The following is a 17,962-nucleotide window of genomic DNA, read 5'->3' as shown; positions in this document are numbered from 1 at the left end:
ACTGTGATTTCTATCGCTGTGAAACGGTAGAAAGAGAGCGTTAAAATCTGAAGTTAGGATAGTAATTAACTTGCAAAATATTTCAAGAGAATATATACAATCTGTTTCCAAAACTAGTTCTCTTTCTGAACCCTTCAGCGTGTCTAATACGACACTCTAAGAGTACAAACTATTTTGTAAAAAGAAGATTTTAGCAAAAGAAACCAATTTAAAAACAGATTCAAGTAAAAAAATATGACATTTGACTTTATTCTGGAGGTTGCGCAAGGGTTGTATCAAAATTAGTGCAACTATGTACCCCAGTATGTGCGTGGAAGAAGGAAGAATAAAAGTTTTTGCATTATGTGTGGAATATTATTAGATTCTTTTACTGTCAAAGTATATACTTTTTGAAAACAAGGCAGCAAAGCTGTCAAATGTACAGACAAAAAACAGAAAATAAAGATGCAAAATAGGTCATTTTGTCAATTTTGATGCAATAATAAATAATGCTTATAATAGCACTGTCAGTCAACACTGAATTTTAATCATGCACAACAGGTAAAATGGTCAATAACATGAGCGGACCCAGAGATATTTTCTGACAGTATTCCAAAGTATCTATTTTGATCCATCCTCCATTTTGATGGTCTTCCAACAGAAGAAAAAATAGATACCAGGCAATATAAACTTAATAACCTGACTGTCTTCCGGAAGTCCCAGAAGATGGTCTCAATCTACCCTTTCAATAAGATTACAGTTTCAGGACCATGAGAGTTCAAATTCACATGATGTAAGTCTTAATATTTGAAAAATGATGACAGTGCATAAAATAATATTACATAAGTAACATAATGTTTAAAGACATAAAAAACAATACAACTGCTTATGTGGAAAAACAGAAATGTCAGAGTCTCAGGCGGATGAGAGTTTAAAGTCACAAATGCAAGTGTTTGAGAAAAAATTATAAAGGAAAACAACAAAACTAGAAAAGCACTCCGAGAGTGCAAACCTCTGCCAAGGTAGCAATTGTTGATTATTATTGATTTTTGTCCTCTTTGGCCCACTTCTGACAGTTCCTGAAAATTTCAGCAAAATCGGTCCATAACTTTTTGAGTTATGTTGATGACAAACAGGGGTGAAAATATAACCTCCTTGGCAGAGGTAAATATAATTCCAATGAAGCTGCTATTCAAACTTTTAATCTTTCAGTTTGATATATATATATATATATATATATATATATATATATATATATATATATATAACTTATTTGCAATATTAAACAAAATTTACCTGCATAATTATCACTGCTTCCTTATTATTAATCTAGCAGAGAGCTTAACCTATGGGAGTTTACAGGGAAATATCAACAAGTGTGCTTTATGTAATCTCAAATCACAAGTGTGCTTTATGTAGCCTATCAATTAGGCAAATTACTTTATAACTGAAATTAGCGAAGTGATACCCAAGGGAAATTTATAGACTGACCCTCTCAAAGGTCTTTCAGGCCCATAAGTCACAACTTAAGAAGAGCACAAAACAATAATGCACAAAATAGGAGACTACCACTTCTGATGCAATAATACATTATGTTTAACTGCACAGTCAACATCAAATTTTAATTTTGCACAACAGGTAACACCGATGAGAGTAAAAGCATAAGGCTTCAGGCCCATCAGAGTTCAAGTTTATACTTAGAAAGTGCCAGAATGAGAAAAATGAAATTTCACACAAAATTGCATTAAATTCAATAATAAATGATAACCCAACTGACCTGGCTTTCTAATTTGAACTGCATGCCAATCCTAAAAATCATACTCTTAAGTTAAATATAATAATAAATAACACAGTTTTCTTTTCATAATGTTTGCAGTAGCAGTGCAAAAAGATTATTGTCAATTTTGATGTAACATTACATAATAAATTATAGAATAATTATCACCAATTTTTGATTATTGACTATAAATAGCATGAACATGTAGAAAATTTGATTACCATCCGGCTTCATGTCCATGGGAGCTCCGAGTCCCACAATGAATATGCCAAAAAGATAATGAATATTTCACTAAAATGAATAACTTCCAGAAAAAGAAGCCCATTAGACTGCTTTTCCAACTTGGGCTGCATTTTAGTCCTGTGTTTCTTTTTTGAAAGTTTGACAATCATAACGAACACGGTTTTCCCATCATGGTCATCATGGCAGATGTGGATGATTGAATCTGACAAACTGCAATGATATGAGTTTATTTCCGTTTTGGACACTTGATTACACAATACATGATAACAAGTTTACCATCATTTTTACATAATCAACTAACAATGTTGTAAAGATGCAGGAAATATCAAACACACACTTTTACGTATCTTATTAGTTCAATAATGAGACTGTTAACATGCCTAAGAATTGAATCTGAGGAAATTTGAAAAAACAGTACAACTTCTAAAATAATGGCCCGATAACACTGATTTTCGAACTCAACCTGCATTTTTGTAAGATTGACCACTCCTGTGAGTATAATGACAATTGGCTAAGCTGTTTTTCTTATATTGTGTTATTAATGTTGCATATATGTTGAAAAAAGTGAAAAAACAGCATAAAAAAATTAAAAGAAAATGTAAAATAAAACATAACAAAAAATACCAATAAAGCTGCTACTCAAACTTTTAATCTAGCTGTACAATTACTAACATGATATGAATAACCCTATTGAGTTTGAGAATAATAAGGCACTGTTATTCATCTTTAGCATTAATGTAAGCGTTACACAAATTTTTTTTTGTAAACTTATTTTCCATATTAAATAACATTTACCTGCATAATAATAATCGATTCCTAATTATGTGACACAGTTAAGAAAGCTAAACCGATGGGACTTTACAATGAAATCTCAATGTGTGTTTATGTAATCTCATTTAATACCCACTTGAAAATTAATTAAGCAAATTATTTTATAACCCTGAAATAACTTGAAAATCAATTAAGCAAATTATTTTATAACCCTGAATTAACTGCCTACTATCCATATACATTTATTGCACCAAATAGCACTGTACTGCATTGCTTTCAAAACAGAAAACAATTACGATGGTTTTCCAACACAAGCTGCACTTCACTCTTTTCAGTAAGGTTGATTATCATAAGTAACATGGTTTTCCCTTAATCGCTATCCTGGCAGCAGTGTCCAAAATAGGGTTTTCTTTAACTTTCATGCAATATAACATAATACTTAACAGCAAAATGACCATCAAATTTTTTATAAAAAAATAAAAGTATCATGGATATTCAGAAAATGTGATATGGAAAGGTCTCCAAGGACATGGAAGTTAGGGTCACACTTTCAAAATGCCAAAATGTTAACAAGAGATAACTGTACTGAAATGATTTTCTTTCCATTTTCAACACCTTTTTTACATAAAACCATCATCAATTAACTGTCATTTTTAAATGATCAACTAGGAAAATTGTTGACATAGGAAAAATATCAATAGAACAATTTATAATGTCCAATTAGCTCCATTTGGAGATTCTGAACATAGTGAATGATTGAATCTGACGAACTGCAATGATGAGTTCCTTTCCATTTTTGATACTTTATTACACAATGCAGGATAATAGGTTTACCGTCATTTTTATATAATCAACTAACAATATTGTTAAGAAGCAGAAAATGTTAAAACAACACTTTAACATATCCAATTAGTACCGTTATGAGACTGTTAACATGCTTAAGAATTAAATCTGAAGAAAAACCACTTAAATACAAAAAGGCTAATAACTTCATCAAAACTTAACTGATCAAGCTTATTTTCAAACTTGATCTGTATACTGGTCAGATTGATCACTCCTGTGAGTTGCAAGACAAAAGGCTGATTGGTTTTCCTTAAAATGCGTTATCAGTGTTGCATGTATGCTGAATAAAGGGAAAAAAACAGCATTACTTTTGTAAAAATAGTCCAATCATGCCAATTTTCAAACTTGACCTGCGTATAATAAATATTCACCAGTTCTGTAAATTTCAATCCAAGGAAAGGAAAAACATTTTTACACTTATCATGTTATCGGTGTTATAAAAGTGCTGAAAAAATTGAAAAAAAAAAAAAAAAAAACAGGATAACTTCCATAAAAATTGTCCGATCTTGCTGATTTTCAAACTTGACCTGCGTATTATGAATATTCATTAGTTCTGTAAGTTTCAAGCCAAATGAAAAAACAGTTTTCCACTTATTGTGTTATCAGTGCTGCATATATGCTGAAAAAAGTGAAAAAACAGCATAAATTCCCTAACAATAATCGAATCATGCTGATTTTCGAACTTGACTTGCGTATTATGAATATTTATCAGTTCTACAAGTTTCAAGCCAAAAGGTAAATTGGTTTTCCACTTATGGTGTTATCGGTGCTGCATATATGCTGAAAAATAGTGAAAAAACAGCATAAATTCCCTAAAAATGACCCAATCATGCTGATTTTCGAACTTGACCTGTGTATTATGAATATTAATCAGTTTTGTAAGTTTCAAGCCAAAAGGTAGGATGGTTTTCCACTTATCGTGTTATCGGGGTTGCATATATGCTGAAAAAAGTGAAAAAACAGCATAAATTCCCTAAAAATGACCCGATCATGCTGATTTTCGAACTTGACCTGCGTATTATGAATATTCATCAGTTCTGTAACTTTCAAGCCAAAAGGTAAAATGGTTTTTCACTTATCGTGTTATCGGTGCTGCATATATGCTGAAAAAAGTGAAAAAACAGCATAAATTCCCTTAAAGTGACCCGATCATGCTGATTTTCGAACTTGACCTGCGTATTATGAATATTCATCAGTTTTGTAAGTTTCAAGTCAAAAGGTAAAATGGTTTTCCACTTATCGTGTTATCAGTGCTGCATATATGCTGAAAAAAGTGAAAAAACAGCATAAATTCCCTAAAAGTGACCCGATCATGCTGATTTTCGAACTTGACCTGCGTATTATGAATATTCATCAGTTCTGTAAGTTTCATACCAAAAGAAAAAACAGTTTTCCATTTATCGTGTTATCGGTAAAAGTGCACGGCGACGGCGACGGCGACGACGGCGACAACGGCGACGGCGACGACAGACGCAGATGATGGCTATATGTACAGACACATCTGTGTCTGTACATAAAAAGGGAAAAATACCCCCAGGACCCCCCTGACCTCCCCCCTCTAAATCCGCCACTGCTTTGGTAGCAGAATGAATGTTCAATGATCGGCCGGTTGTCGGCACGTACAGCATTTTTTAAACTCTAAACGGGGCCATACGGCGAGACGCCGTCCAGTGTAAAGGGGACTTTAAAGGTATCAGTTTTTCGCGTTCAGTACATCCTGAACAAGGAACATAGTAACATTTTCATCTGTTTTTTAATCAAGGTCACGCATTACTACTCTGCTAATGACATCACTATCATTTCAGGTCCCCCTATCTGACTGTATATATTTCAAAAAAATTGTTGGCTTTATAGTATTTAAATATTAAAATATAGTTAAAAATCATTTAACATTGTGTCCTTTTTTTCTAATAAAGCTGGACTAGCTGTAAGCTGTAGACCCCTCCATCTTTTAAATCAAATTTAGCTTTAGCAGTGAACGGTTATTTCTCTCTTGCCTACACCTTGTCAAAAATTCCCACCCTCCCACCCTGTAGTAGCTTGTTGATTTAGTCTTCTGCTACCATGTATAAGAATAATGTTTTGGCTTGCTGATTATTACTTGTAGATTATAATTCCATCCCACTGATGGGAATTTGTATATTTAATTCACTGTTTGCCTAATTGGTACTTTTTAAAGTTTGTAAAATTATCATTGCTTGTAGTCAGTTACCAGTTAACTTTTCTAAGGCAACCTCTGTGTTGATGTTTAATTGTTTATAATTACCTTAATGTAGTTGTTGGCAATGACCATTTTTTACAAAAATGTTTCATTTCTCAAACCCCTCTCAAACCCTCACAATAGTAGAAATTAAAACTGAGATAATGAAACACAATGCACTGAAAGATAGACACAGGTGACAGTTATATGTTTAAACACTGTATCTGTCCTTTAAAGATTAACCTCATCACCATACAAAACTACATTTATTTTTGGAAAAAAAATTAAATGAATACATATTTTTCGTTTAAAAAAACCAAAAAACCCTAAATTAAACAGCCTGGAGAGAAAAAAATAGAATAGATAGATAGATAGATAAAGAAAACTACTGTTTCAGTGGATGGTAGGAATTTTGTATTTTAATATTTAAAAATATCATGACAGGACTTTGTATAGGTGTCAACTATCCTGTGACTGAAGTTTGTTATTAATTTTATCTATCAAAGTTTGTAGATGGATGTTTAACTGCTCCTCCTGACCATTATTGTCAATGATCATATGCCAGGTAATGCCACTGTCCAAGTCACATTCCGACTCTGCATCATCTACCCCTAGAAAAAAGACATGAAATTTACTTACTGGTAAAGTAATATGAAAGACGGTTCCTTTCATGTATGATTTTCTATTTTCAATGTAAATGAAATTGTGTAAGTGAAGTATATTTATAGTAAACATGGTTTCTTTAAAAAAATTGGAGCTAGAGACAAAAGCCATTTTTTTCTTCATTTTTAAATGTCAAGTTTTGCCAACTGAACCAGTGTCTGTGTTTTCATTATCAATTCTGACATTACCTGACGTAAACTTCCATCCCCTGTCCATTCTCACACTTTCCTTGGCTTGTACACGAATGAGCAGAGTTTGTTCTTTGTAAAAACTATTAAAATATTCAATGTCTGTTTTTCTCCTGGCATCAGATATAATCCATACTGGTTTCAAAGCAGACATGCCCTCTGTTGCTAGCCTGCAAAAGTAACTAGGATCTTTTTGGCGTCTTTCTTCGCCCCATTTAATCATGTCTGCTCTGTAGTGCTCCTTGTATGAGGTGGCATCTAAAAGTCTATCTGCATCTAGACGGTGTTCCTAATAAAAGATGATAAAATAAACATGTATATGTGCAATTAATCCTTGAAGATGGACCCCTCACAGAAATAACTTCAATTTCTCATATTGTGAATATTATGATCTGAACAAGATGGCTGCAGGCAAATAAATACCCCAAAAATAAATTAATTAATTAAATAATAAAAACATTGCAACAATAACAACAAAAAATAAATAAATAAATGAAAATTGAAAAATGTTAAATTCAAAGAAACAGATTCAATGAGAACTAGGCAAGGTAGTTAGCAGAATATCTTTAAAATTTCTGACAGAAACTTAAAAAATGATCACCTATACAATAGTTAGGGTCTGCGTAATTGTAAATGTTTTTCACAATTCCCATAGCTTTTAGGCTTTCTGACCAGCCATTAAGACACACTAATGTGTCAACACAATTTGTAATGTTTTTAGTTGTCATCAACTTAAAGTCCATTTAACACTGCCAATACTCTGCATGAGTAAACCATGCACAAACTTCCATAAAACTTATATACTGCTTATACACTTTTAAAAGGTACAAGTACTATCGTTATACTTTAAAAATGACTGAACAGCAGTTCAAATCAAATTCAAACAATATAGGATTATATGGGCTACAATGCCAAGTAGCTATTTAATTCATTTTCTATGTACACTTACCTTAGCATACTGACTTTTCAGCGGCCCTGACAAACGCATAATGCTACATACTTCAAATCCTAGTCTGTAAACAAAAATTAAATCAAAAATTAATTGTATTATCGACTGCAAAATAGTTTAATTTCAAAGCCTGTACAGAGAATGTGTATATGTGTGACCTCTTTCATTGAGGCATGACGTTTGCCTCAGTGCTGCCAATATAGTGACTTCAACTGTCTTATCTCTAATCACTCATATATTTATGTGTCTGTTCATAAAAAGACCTCAAATCTCTTTTAGGGAAAATTTGTAATTAAAGTTATTTTATGTATAAAACTATTTTAATACATATTAACATATCTTTTATATGTATCCTTAAAACCAATGTCTAAATGTTATGTTATGTCTGTGTTTTCACAATGTAAAACAATATATAGTCCACTGAAAATTTAATGATTTAGACTTCAGTATCATTATCATCATTATAAAAAGAAAAAGATTGAAAATAGTGAAACTCAAAACTAATTTATTTGAATCAAAGTCTCAATATAACTTCATATTGATAATCATTAGAATATTTAAAATAGTTTAAAGGGGGCGATTCATTGTACTGTAAAAATACACGAATAAATGAAAAGTATACCTCAGCTCAAAATATTTGGATGGGCCTTCAGAGACGTACACGAAGACATCTCGTTTTATATGACTGGCCAGTTTACTGAAAAATTACTGAACTAAGTAAAATATGGAATAAACATTGAATCAAGTGCAGGGACGCAATACTTCGTGAGTAGAAGAATGCAACCCCTCCCCCTTTCCGAGGAAAACTCATTTGGAGGGTAAACCTCGTAGTACATGTACCTTTAATTTAGAAAAGATATTGAAAATGGAACACTTATATGGTGGGGGGGGGGGGGGGGGGGGTAGTTCAAAAGTGTCGTCAATTTCTGTATTGTACCTTTTCTGTATGATTTCCGTAATAAAATCTTTTCCAGACTTTCTTTTTCCGCTAAAAACTAGCACCACAGCAGGGGTAATCCTAGAGACCACAGACGGACGGTCAGACATTTTTAAATGGTACGCATCATGGGAGAAGTTTGAGCACCGTAAGTAGTAAAATAAATATTGCCCATAATTTTTAATACATAGTCTTCAAGAAAATGTATCAAACTGAATATTGTAAATCTTTATTTACTCTTTCGACAAATATATTTATATATAGTGCAAACAGTGATGCTTTATCCTTGGTAAGACAACCATTCGGATCTCAGAATAAGGTGAAGGTCATCTGAAGCGTGGACGACTTGTGATGGTACTTGATAAGTCCACATCACGGGAGTAAAGAGCAGTCTTATTAAGGTTTGATAGTTAACAAATAAAAACTTGCTGAGATTACTTTATGTACTTACTTCACATTGCTTACCTGTTTTTCTGGCATAATCGTAAGCGTAATTTATGCCGTTTGATTACATCCAAATTTTGCTAGTTTTCGTTTATTATAACATTACCAGATATATATGTTTATATTTTTACCTTAATCCATTCTTCTCTGACTTGTGGACACCTGCATTATGTAAAGTATCAACATTAACATTTCCTTTTCATTACAGTATGAATGACACCAAGGAAGGAGACGAAAAGGTTTTTATGGATAATCTAACGTCTGTAAAAGAAGGGAAAGCAGAAGCCTTTTATCCCAAAGCTGTGTTCTATAATCCTGTTCAGGAGTTTAATAGAGATCTCACAGTTGCAGTCATCTCTGAGTTTTCACAGGAATACATTGCAAAGAAAATAGAACAAGCAAAGAGAAAGGGTGCTAAAGAAGCATCAGAACAGGCTGATAAAAGAGAACATACGGCATCAAAAGTAGAAACACCTGCAGCTGATATCTCAGAAGACACAGAAACTACTGGCCTTAAGATTCTAGAAGCGCTGTCAGCTTCAGGTTTACGTTCTATGCGTTTTGCTTTAGAAATCCCTGAAGTAAAAGAAATAGTAACAAATGATTACAGTGAAGCTGCTGTGGAAATAATAAAACACAATGCACAACACAATAAGGTGCAGCATTTAATTTCTCCAAGTTGTGCAGATGCAGCCCTCCTCATGTACCAGCACAGAAGCAAGAAGGAGCGATTTGATGTTGTTGACTTAGATCCCTATGGCAGCCCATCTCCATTTCTTGATGCAGCAGTGCAAGCTGTAACAGATGGGGGTTTACTCTGTGTAACCAGCACTGATACTGCTGTGCTGTGTGGCAATAGTCCTGAAAACTGCTATGCTAAGTATGGCTCCATGCCCCTCCGAGGCTCTTTCTGTCATGAGATGGCACTGAGAATTGTGTTGCAAAGCATCCAGTCCCATGCTAGTAGGTATTCCAGGTATATTATACCCTTACTGGCAGTAAGTGTAGATTTTTATGTCCGAATATTTGTTCTGGTTTACACAGGAGCACAAAAAATGAAGCGATCTGCAGCCAATATGGGAATGGTGTATTTGTGCACTGGTTGTGAGACTTACAGCATACAGAATTTGTGCAAAGAGATACCTACCAAGGGAAATAATTTCAAGTACTGCGTAGCCACAGGTCCTTCTGTAGAGGAACATTGTGGGCACTGTGGACATAGACATCACATTGGAGGTCCTGTCTGGACAGCTCCCATACATGATGTGGAGTTTGTAAACAGAATACTGAAAAGGATACAGGGGAATCCAGATGCCCTAAATACCTCACAAAGAATAATAGGTAATTACATTGAAGATGGACTTTTTAAGACATTATTCAATATCAAGGGGGGACGATTACGTGGATAATTTAGGATTTTTGTCTTTTTATTATTACACACACTATACTTGAAATATCATGTGAAAAGAGTAACTACATATCTTGGATTTTTTCATCCCAAATGTTTTTGTTGAATTTTCATGGCTCTCTCATATAGGGTAATGCCAGTGTTACATGAACTGTTGAATTCAGTTGATTGCAAATGATTGCATATGATGATAAGGTAATGTGTATGGATTGTTGGTCAGAAAACCACTGGGATCTGGAGCATTTACTTCTTGTAGGCTGGCTGTACCCCTTTTTGAGGTCAAAAGTCCTGAACTCTTAAAAATAATATGCCTTTCATTTTGTCTTTATGCCATTGAAGCTTTTAGTTTTAGTTATGTATATCTAGTTTATTTTTCCAGGTATTCTCAGTGTTATATCTGAAGAACTCCAAGATTCACCATTACACTTTACTCTTGATCGACTAAGTACAGTGGTACGGACAGTTACACCCTCGCTGGTGCAATTGCGGTAATTGTATTAAGTTTTGAATATCATTGTAAGAGTAGAAAACTAGGCTGCATTGTGCTCTTATCTGTGCACAGTCAAAGTATACAGGAACACAATATGGAGAACAACATTGCCTGCTGTTTTACATGAAATAGAGAAAATAATTACTGATTTTTTCCTCTATTTTGCAAACTTCAGCTTTAACTTGCAACTCATGGCTCACTTATGCTTTAAAAAAGTCTGCTGAGAGCATGCTTGTAAAGAACTAAGTAATGTATTTTGTTGTATATTTTCATTTCGTGTTTTATTTTTTTCAGATCGGCCATATTGCATGCTGGGTATGATGTGACATTTTCACATACATGTCAGGGTTCCTTGAAAACAAAAGCACCGAGTCAGGTCATATGGGTAAGAGAAAGATTTTTATTGTTTCTCTCATTTTCTTATCAGTCTGAGACTTCAATTGTCATTTGACAATGTCCAGCTATGATGTGTAGCTGCAATTGTTTATTGAGAAGATTGATAAAAAAATGCATATACAGAATGTTGGTGCACACTGAAATTAATTAGTACCACCAGTGTGTCTGCTGGCAGTACTCATGGTTTTAGTCCCTACTTGTCTCGCACAGGTCCGCCGGCTCCATAGGATGGCATGGCATAAAAGTTGCCACTTCTCCTCCTAGACCACAAGGACCTGTGTCATCATCTCTTGGATTTAGGTCACATATAATCTCAACTTGAATACCCTGTATTTTTTTTTTTTTTTTGTCTCAGTCGGTACATTCGCCTGGGCATGACACTCCTTGAAACGCACCCTTGTCAAATTTTTTGAAAATTCAATGTTAAATATCTCCCAAACTGAAGGAATTATGGGAAAAATTACTATAGAAGTCTGACCGAAAGTCATGTGGAGATTCTAAATATGCCCCTGGATTTGACCTTTATTTCAAGGTCAAACGGGCCAAAATTTGATAAAAATGGGAATTTTTTGCAAAAACATTTATATTTGTGCCGATTTTCAGAAACTACACATACCTAAGCATGTACACATACCTAAGCATACCTAATGGTAATCATACTGTGACCTGAAATTGACCTTTGACCTTCTTTTCACCACAAACTGAACTTTACAAATTTTCAGTCCCTTATATCTCCAAAACTGATGGAGGTACGCCCATAATTACTATCGAACTTGAATAGGAATATATATATATACTGGCAATCCAACTGTGACCTTGACATTGACATGTGGCCTACTTTTTGTTATGAACCGCACTTCACAAATCTGGATTTGACCATTTACTTTTCACCATGATTTTGTTTTAAACTGTAATTTTCAACAAAAACAAAATGAGAAATCTTGTTTACTGTATTTTGAAGAGCTTGTCAAGCACAACATTGGAGGTGGTATCCCTTTTTTTTTTGTCCTTACTAATGCGCCTACTCCAACAGGTGGCACAATACCCGGCGGCGTTATTGCCTCTGTGATCTTCAAGTAGCAATCAAGATTGTTATTGGCAAACCTCTCCTGACCCAAGGTTTCTTGGTTTGATTAAACAGATGCCTGTAAGCTTGAGCGGAAAACAACTGTGCATGGCATCAGAATTTTTAAAACTTACACAGGTCTATTTTGAGTTTTGACGAATTTTTCAGTTACACTTTTCGTGCACTTTCATTGTTATATGAATTACTTGACTCTGTTTTACCTTTTGTCTTTAAACTTAAGGAAGTGGTGAATATTCATAAGATATAGGTCAAGTTAAAAAATCAGCCTGATCGTACCTTTCTTTCAAAAGTTTTTTTTCTTTTTTAATTGCATTTTGCAGCATTTTTTATCAACTGTTATGCAAATAAAATGAAAACCATTTTACCTTTTGTCTGCAAACTTAGGGAACTGATGAATATTCATAAAATATAAGTTAAGTTTGAAAATTGGCCTGATCAGACCATTTTTTCATAAGTTGTGTTTTTTTTCTTTTTTTCAGCATATTTTATCCACCATTATAAAAAAAATGAAAACAGTTTTACCTATTGTCTTCAAACTTACAGAACTGATGAATATTTTTGAAATACATTTCAATTTTGAAAATGAGCCTGATCAGATCGTTTTTCCAAAAGTTATGCTGTTTTTCTTCCCTTTTTGTTTTGGCATATTTTATCCACATTTTCTAGATATCTATGTTATCTGTAGTGCATAATTTAAAACTGATGGTGATTATAAGCTGTTTATTATTATGTAACATTGCATCAAAATTGATAAAAAATATTTTGTACAGTGCTACTGAAAATGCTCTAAAATAGTCTAGATGACTGGTGCAAAAATTGCTCAAAAGGTGGAAAAAGCATGAAACTTGGCACAAATGTTCTTTGGACTATGCTGATCATTTTCAAGGGCAGTGCCCAAAATTTCAAAGCATTGCTTAGCAACCGTTGCTAAGGAAGTGATTTACCTTAGTAACAATTAAGCTAATTGGACCTTTCTTGTTCAGTTTAAATGATTTAAAAAGGCTTTTAATAATGTTTCAAACCATCAGAACTATCACTATACTATTTTAAGACATTAAAAACCCAAGTAAACCATTGCAACAGTTGCTAGGCAGCATATTACCCTAGCAACAAGTATTTAACATGCTGAATTAGCCCAGAAAGTTAGTGTTAAGGTTGATTTTTTGTTGAGTTCCTCTAGACAGAGGGGAGTTCAAATGTCATTAATAATATCATTGATGTAAAAAAAACAAAAACATTTTACACCATCTTTTATGGAAAATAGTTTTTTAATTTTTTTCAATTTTTGAGTTTTGACATAATGGTTGTGATAAGATTTCATCTGGGGTTAAATTGAAATTTTCCTGAATTTCACTCAAAGAACCAATAATGTTTGCCAAAAGGGATAAGAAGTTGCTTTTAGTATTTTTAATCCACCTTTTGTTACTACCGATTCCTGACATTTTGCCAAGAAAAACGCTCTCCACTTACTCTTATTTTCTTCATAAAGAAGTCTCTTAAGCCATGTAAAGTTTAGGGCCTTGGAAAAATTTTTATTTGCTGTACCTTTTTCCGTCCATTTTTGTAATCAGACGCCATCCTTGCTCATTTTATTTTGTATCTTTTTCCATTCCTGATAAAGTTAAATATGATATGCATATTTTAAGTATTGAGGGAGGGGGGGGGGCTGGTAGGAGAGTTTATACATGCCCTACGTAAGATGAGAAATACTAAAGGTTTAACCACTGTTGACTTTCCTATTATTGAAAGGTTTCTCAGAGACCAGATTTCCAAGATATTTTTCATTTTGTTCAATATTTTCTAAAAAGTTTTTTTCACATTGTATTTTGTCAGTTCAGCATGGTTCTATTTTAATTCTATTTGTTAATCAATAAAGTTCAAAAGTTTCTGTTCACACCCAAAGGCCGTTAGATGCCATATCTTACTTGCACATACAAGGGAGAATTAACTATTATTATTATTATTAACTATTGCAAAGTTTTATAAAGAGTCGTAAGGTGATAAAAGCATGGAAATGGCTGGTTACTAATTTTGAACATGCTGCCTTAAATTTCTGCACTGGCAATTTATTTGATCGGATGTGTGTTATCACACAATTGGTTCAACTTACTGGATTAAAAGTATGAACATCTTGCTCAAAAGTGTAGTTCTTAGCTAGTATTATAGATTTGCCTTACTTAATAGACTAACGCAACTTTAAATGCTTGTTGCTAGGGTAATATGCTTCCTAGCAATCGTGGCTAAGGTTAATTTGGGTTTTAATTGCCTTAAAATAGTCTAGTGATAGTTCTGATGCCCTGAAACATAGTTATTAGCATTTATAAACTTTTTAAACTGGACAAGAAAGGTCTAATTAGCTTGTTACTAAGGAAATTCACTTCCATAGCATCGGTTGCTAAGCAACGCTTGGAAATTTTGGGCACTGCCCTTAAAAATGATCAGCATAGACCAAAGAACAATTGTGCCAAGTTTCATGCTTTTTCCACATTTTGAGCAATTTGGCCAAAATATAGCACCAGTCATCCAGACTAAAAGGAAAACTTCCCATGTTGTAACTTGCAAGAATGATTGAAATACAGCTCAAATTGGCAAACCAGCTTGACTGGATTTTCTTTCTTGTTGTCTGTACATTTGAGAGCTTTGCTGCCTTTTTTATCTGGTTAATTTTCTTTTCAGGACATTATGAGGTGTTGGGCAAAACAGAACCCTCCTAAAGATGGCAAACTTACAAAGGGATCAGCTGGTAAAGCCATTCTAAATAAAGCACCCCAGTTGGTGGCCAATTTTGAACTTCATCCCAAAGCCAACCCTAAGTCCAGAAAAGAAGGTCTGGTTCGTTTTCAGCAAAATCCTGAACCTAACTGGGGCCCCAAACCTATTGCAAAACCCCAAAACGATGAGGATGATGTAACCCCCCTAGAGAAAAGTCGAAGATTGCAAGGAAAGAGGAAAAGAAGGAGAGTGCAGGTAAAAGCAGCCTGTGTGTGTGTAGTCGTTATTAAGGTACTTCTACCTTCAAGGTTTTATGGTATGCATTTCTCTCAGTTGAAAAAAGAGATTTATGTAATATTTCCTTGTAATTCCCAATAAATAAAGCATTCATTATATTCGAGTTGCAAATGTTTTGTTTGCACATTTTGATTTGCTTGAATACTTTTGTGGAGAGACATTACAGGCCTTATAAATGGATTAAGCATTTACTAACACCACCTGCAGATCATTTAGCACAATCATCCATATTAATCACTTAACCCACAAATTAACCAGCACTACCAATGTGAGTGAATGTTAGGTATTGCTTTGTTGGTGCTAAATAATTGTTCGGTGTAATCCGTTTACAAGGCCTGCATTACCTATGTCTTTCTGCATCATCACAATGCACTATTCACTGTTTACAACATAAATTATGGATAACCATTTTGTTCAGAAAATCTTTCTTTCCCAGAAATGAAATAGATTTCCCTGATGTTAAAATCATAAAAATTTATTTCCCTGATTTTGAAATAGGTTATTTTTATGATGATGATAATAAATTATCAAGGAAAGATACAATATGACTCAAGGCTAGAAATTAACTTTAATAGTTAGAAGCAAATCCTACTTAAAAGTTGAAAGTTTCAATGAATATTATTAAGGTCCTATCGGTCTATGTAGATCAATCCAACTGCAGGGACTCTTGCTGAGTGCAAACTGCTTAACTGAGTGACACGCCACCAGCTAGCTTTTAAGTAGAATACATTAAGAGGTTATGGATGATAAACATTTATGCTTGTAGTAGTGAGCTTAGTAATTCAATTCCAGTTATCTTGTTAAGTTGGTAAAATTGTGTCTTTCACCATTGTAGGAAGTGAAAGTGATTGACTACAAGAAGTTTCCCTGTAAGAAGAACCAAGAGGGGTTGTGCACACTTGGTGAGGATTGTAAATATTCCCACGATAAAGACAAGGTGGCTCGGCAGGAGGAACACATGGAGGTGGTTCAAGGTTGTTTCAGTGAGGATGCATGCAAATAAAATAAGAATGATAACTATGCAATTTTTCTTGTTCAAGTTGCTGTCTAACCACAAATAAATACTAGTCATTGGTATAATTGAGCAGAATTAGCACTGATGATATTGTTAACTTGCTATTTGGAGAAAAGTGGAATGCATATAGATGTAATTAGGCCTCTATAATTTATAAATAAATTAATATAAAATTTGTAATAACATGTACAGTTGACTATACAAAATTTCCCAAAGTATATGTACAATTAATAGATGGAAACAAGTTGTATACTTTGACTACAAAAATGGGTATCAAGACAAAATAATTCAAGTAAAAATCTAATATTTCAGTATATAATTTAGGATGTTTAGATTTTGAACAAAGAATGATATAAATAAAACATCTTTAAACAAGTATTTTTAGCTCAATTCTTTTTCTTTTAAATGAATACACAGATTATTCCACTCCACCCGTGCAGCTGTACAAAATGCTGTCACCATGTTTTTAACCTAACTTTGGGAGTGTCATTAACTTTGTCACCAAAAGTCGAGTTCATTAAGGATTAAGATTAACAAAAAAAAAACATTGCCATTTGGTATAGTTTAGAACTATGAATCGTTTTTTTTCCAGAAACTGTTAAGATGGGGGGGTTCACTGCCTGTTAATGAACTAATCTATGCTTACGTGGGTTGTTCTTAAAAAAGTGGCCACAAGCATCATACCAAAGGAAAAAATGGCCAGCATTCATATAGGTGTCCCACTATTAAGATACGGGTTCTTTTTCTCAACCCAACTATTTTTAATATGGAAGTAATGCACTCTTGACAATCTTTGTCACATATGGGACATACCAAACAGGTAAGAAAATGTGGTGCTCACAACCACTATTTTTATGTTCATATCTTTGAATTGCAGTTTGAGTCTCCGATTCTGCCTTTGCGATTATAAACCAAAAGCTCTAGATCATAAACAGCTATTCTTTTTATAAGACCTGAAGACTGCAAATACCATAAAAAGAAAAAAAGCTTTTTATTAATAAACCAATTTGAAAGCATTTTCATTCTCACTAGTGGGCTTGATTTGGTCTTAAAGTGCAATTTAAGCTCACAAATAGTCTTACATGATCTTAAAACACAAGTAAGACTATTTCTGGTCTAACAGCCAATTAAGTTGTCTCCCCTTACACATTCTCCTATTGTGAACAGAGGTGTCCTCTATTGTGATGGGAGGTATCCCCCATTGTGAGGGGAGGAAACTGCTTGACCACTTAAGTAGATGTTAGTTCATTTTTGAGCTTAAAAGCAGATTCAGTCCATTTTAAGACTACTGCTGTAATGATTAAGATCGTGTAAGATCACTTGTTATCTTAAATTGCACTTTAAGACCAAATCTAGCCCACTAGTGTCTGGTACTCAAATTTGCCATTTTATCACATAAATCTCCCTAAAAATGTTTAAGTAAAACAATCATTAAGTTTGGCACTAATATTGCAAAATCAAAATATACATGCAAAAAATTCAATTTATTTCATAAAAATGATCAGCTGATTTCGTATTTTAGTTAAACTGCCTTATTGGCCATAGAAAACCTTGTCAATAAAA

The 17,962-nt window shown here is 33.6% G+C and overlaps 2 protein-coding genes across 4 annotated transcripts; one reads left to right on the top strand and one right to left on the bottom strand.

The window, feature by feature from the left end:
• Positions 1-2,210: 2,210 nt before the first annotated feature.
• LOC106179226 (phosphomevalonate kinase) lies at positions 2,211-8,682 on the bottom strand. The gene is made up of 4 exons (XM_013562763.2): positions 8,551-8,682; positions 7,614-7,677; positions 6,665-6,953; positions 2,211-6,424 (listed from the first exon to the last, which is right to left on the bottom strand). Exons 1-4 carry the CDS (start codon positions 8,658-8,660, stop codon positions 6,273-6,275), a joined length of 615 nt encoding a protein of 204 aa, XP_013418217.1. The 5' UTR covers positions 8,661-8,682; the 3' UTR covers positions 2,211-6,272.
• On the top strand, positions 8,529-16,775 carry LOC106179225 (tRNA (guanine(26)-N(2))-dimethyltransferase). 3 transcript variants are annotated; one of them, XM_013562762.2, is made up of 6 exons: positions 8,529-8,698; positions 9,203-10,335; positions 10,782-10,890; positions 11,187-11,277; positions 15,052-15,342; positions 16,220-16,775. In XM_013562762.2, exons 2-6 carry the CDS (start codon positions 9,204-9,206, stop codon positions 16,385-16,387), a joined length of 1,791 nt encoding a protein of 596 aa, XP_013418216.2. In that variant the 5' UTR covers positions 8,529-8,698; position 9,203; the 3' UTR covers positions 16,388-16,775. The 3 variants fall into 3 exon arrangements, with proteins under 3 accessions (XP_013418216.2, XP_086875333.1, XP_013418215.2); XM_087019207.1 differs by lacking the exon at positions 8,529-8,698 and adding an exon at positions 8,821-8,951 and having other exon boundaries at positions 11,187-11,268; XM_013562761.2 differs by lacking the exon at positions 8,529-8,698 and adding an exon at positions 8,822-8,951.
• The last annotated feature ends 1,187 nt before the right edge of the window (positions 16,776-17,962 follow it).

The sequence above is a fragment of the Lingula anatina genome, chromosome 1 (assembly GCF_051362555.1).
Source record: "Lingula anatina isolate TDL-2025a chromosome 1, LinAna3.0, whole genome shotgun sequence".
Classification (NCBI taxonomy): Eukaryota; Metazoa; Brachiopoda; class Lingulata; order Lingulida; family Lingulidae; genus Lingula; species Lingula anatina.
The sequence above is the reverse complement of the archived record's forward strand: the minus strand, read 5'-3'. Positions and strand labels throughout refer to the sequence as shown.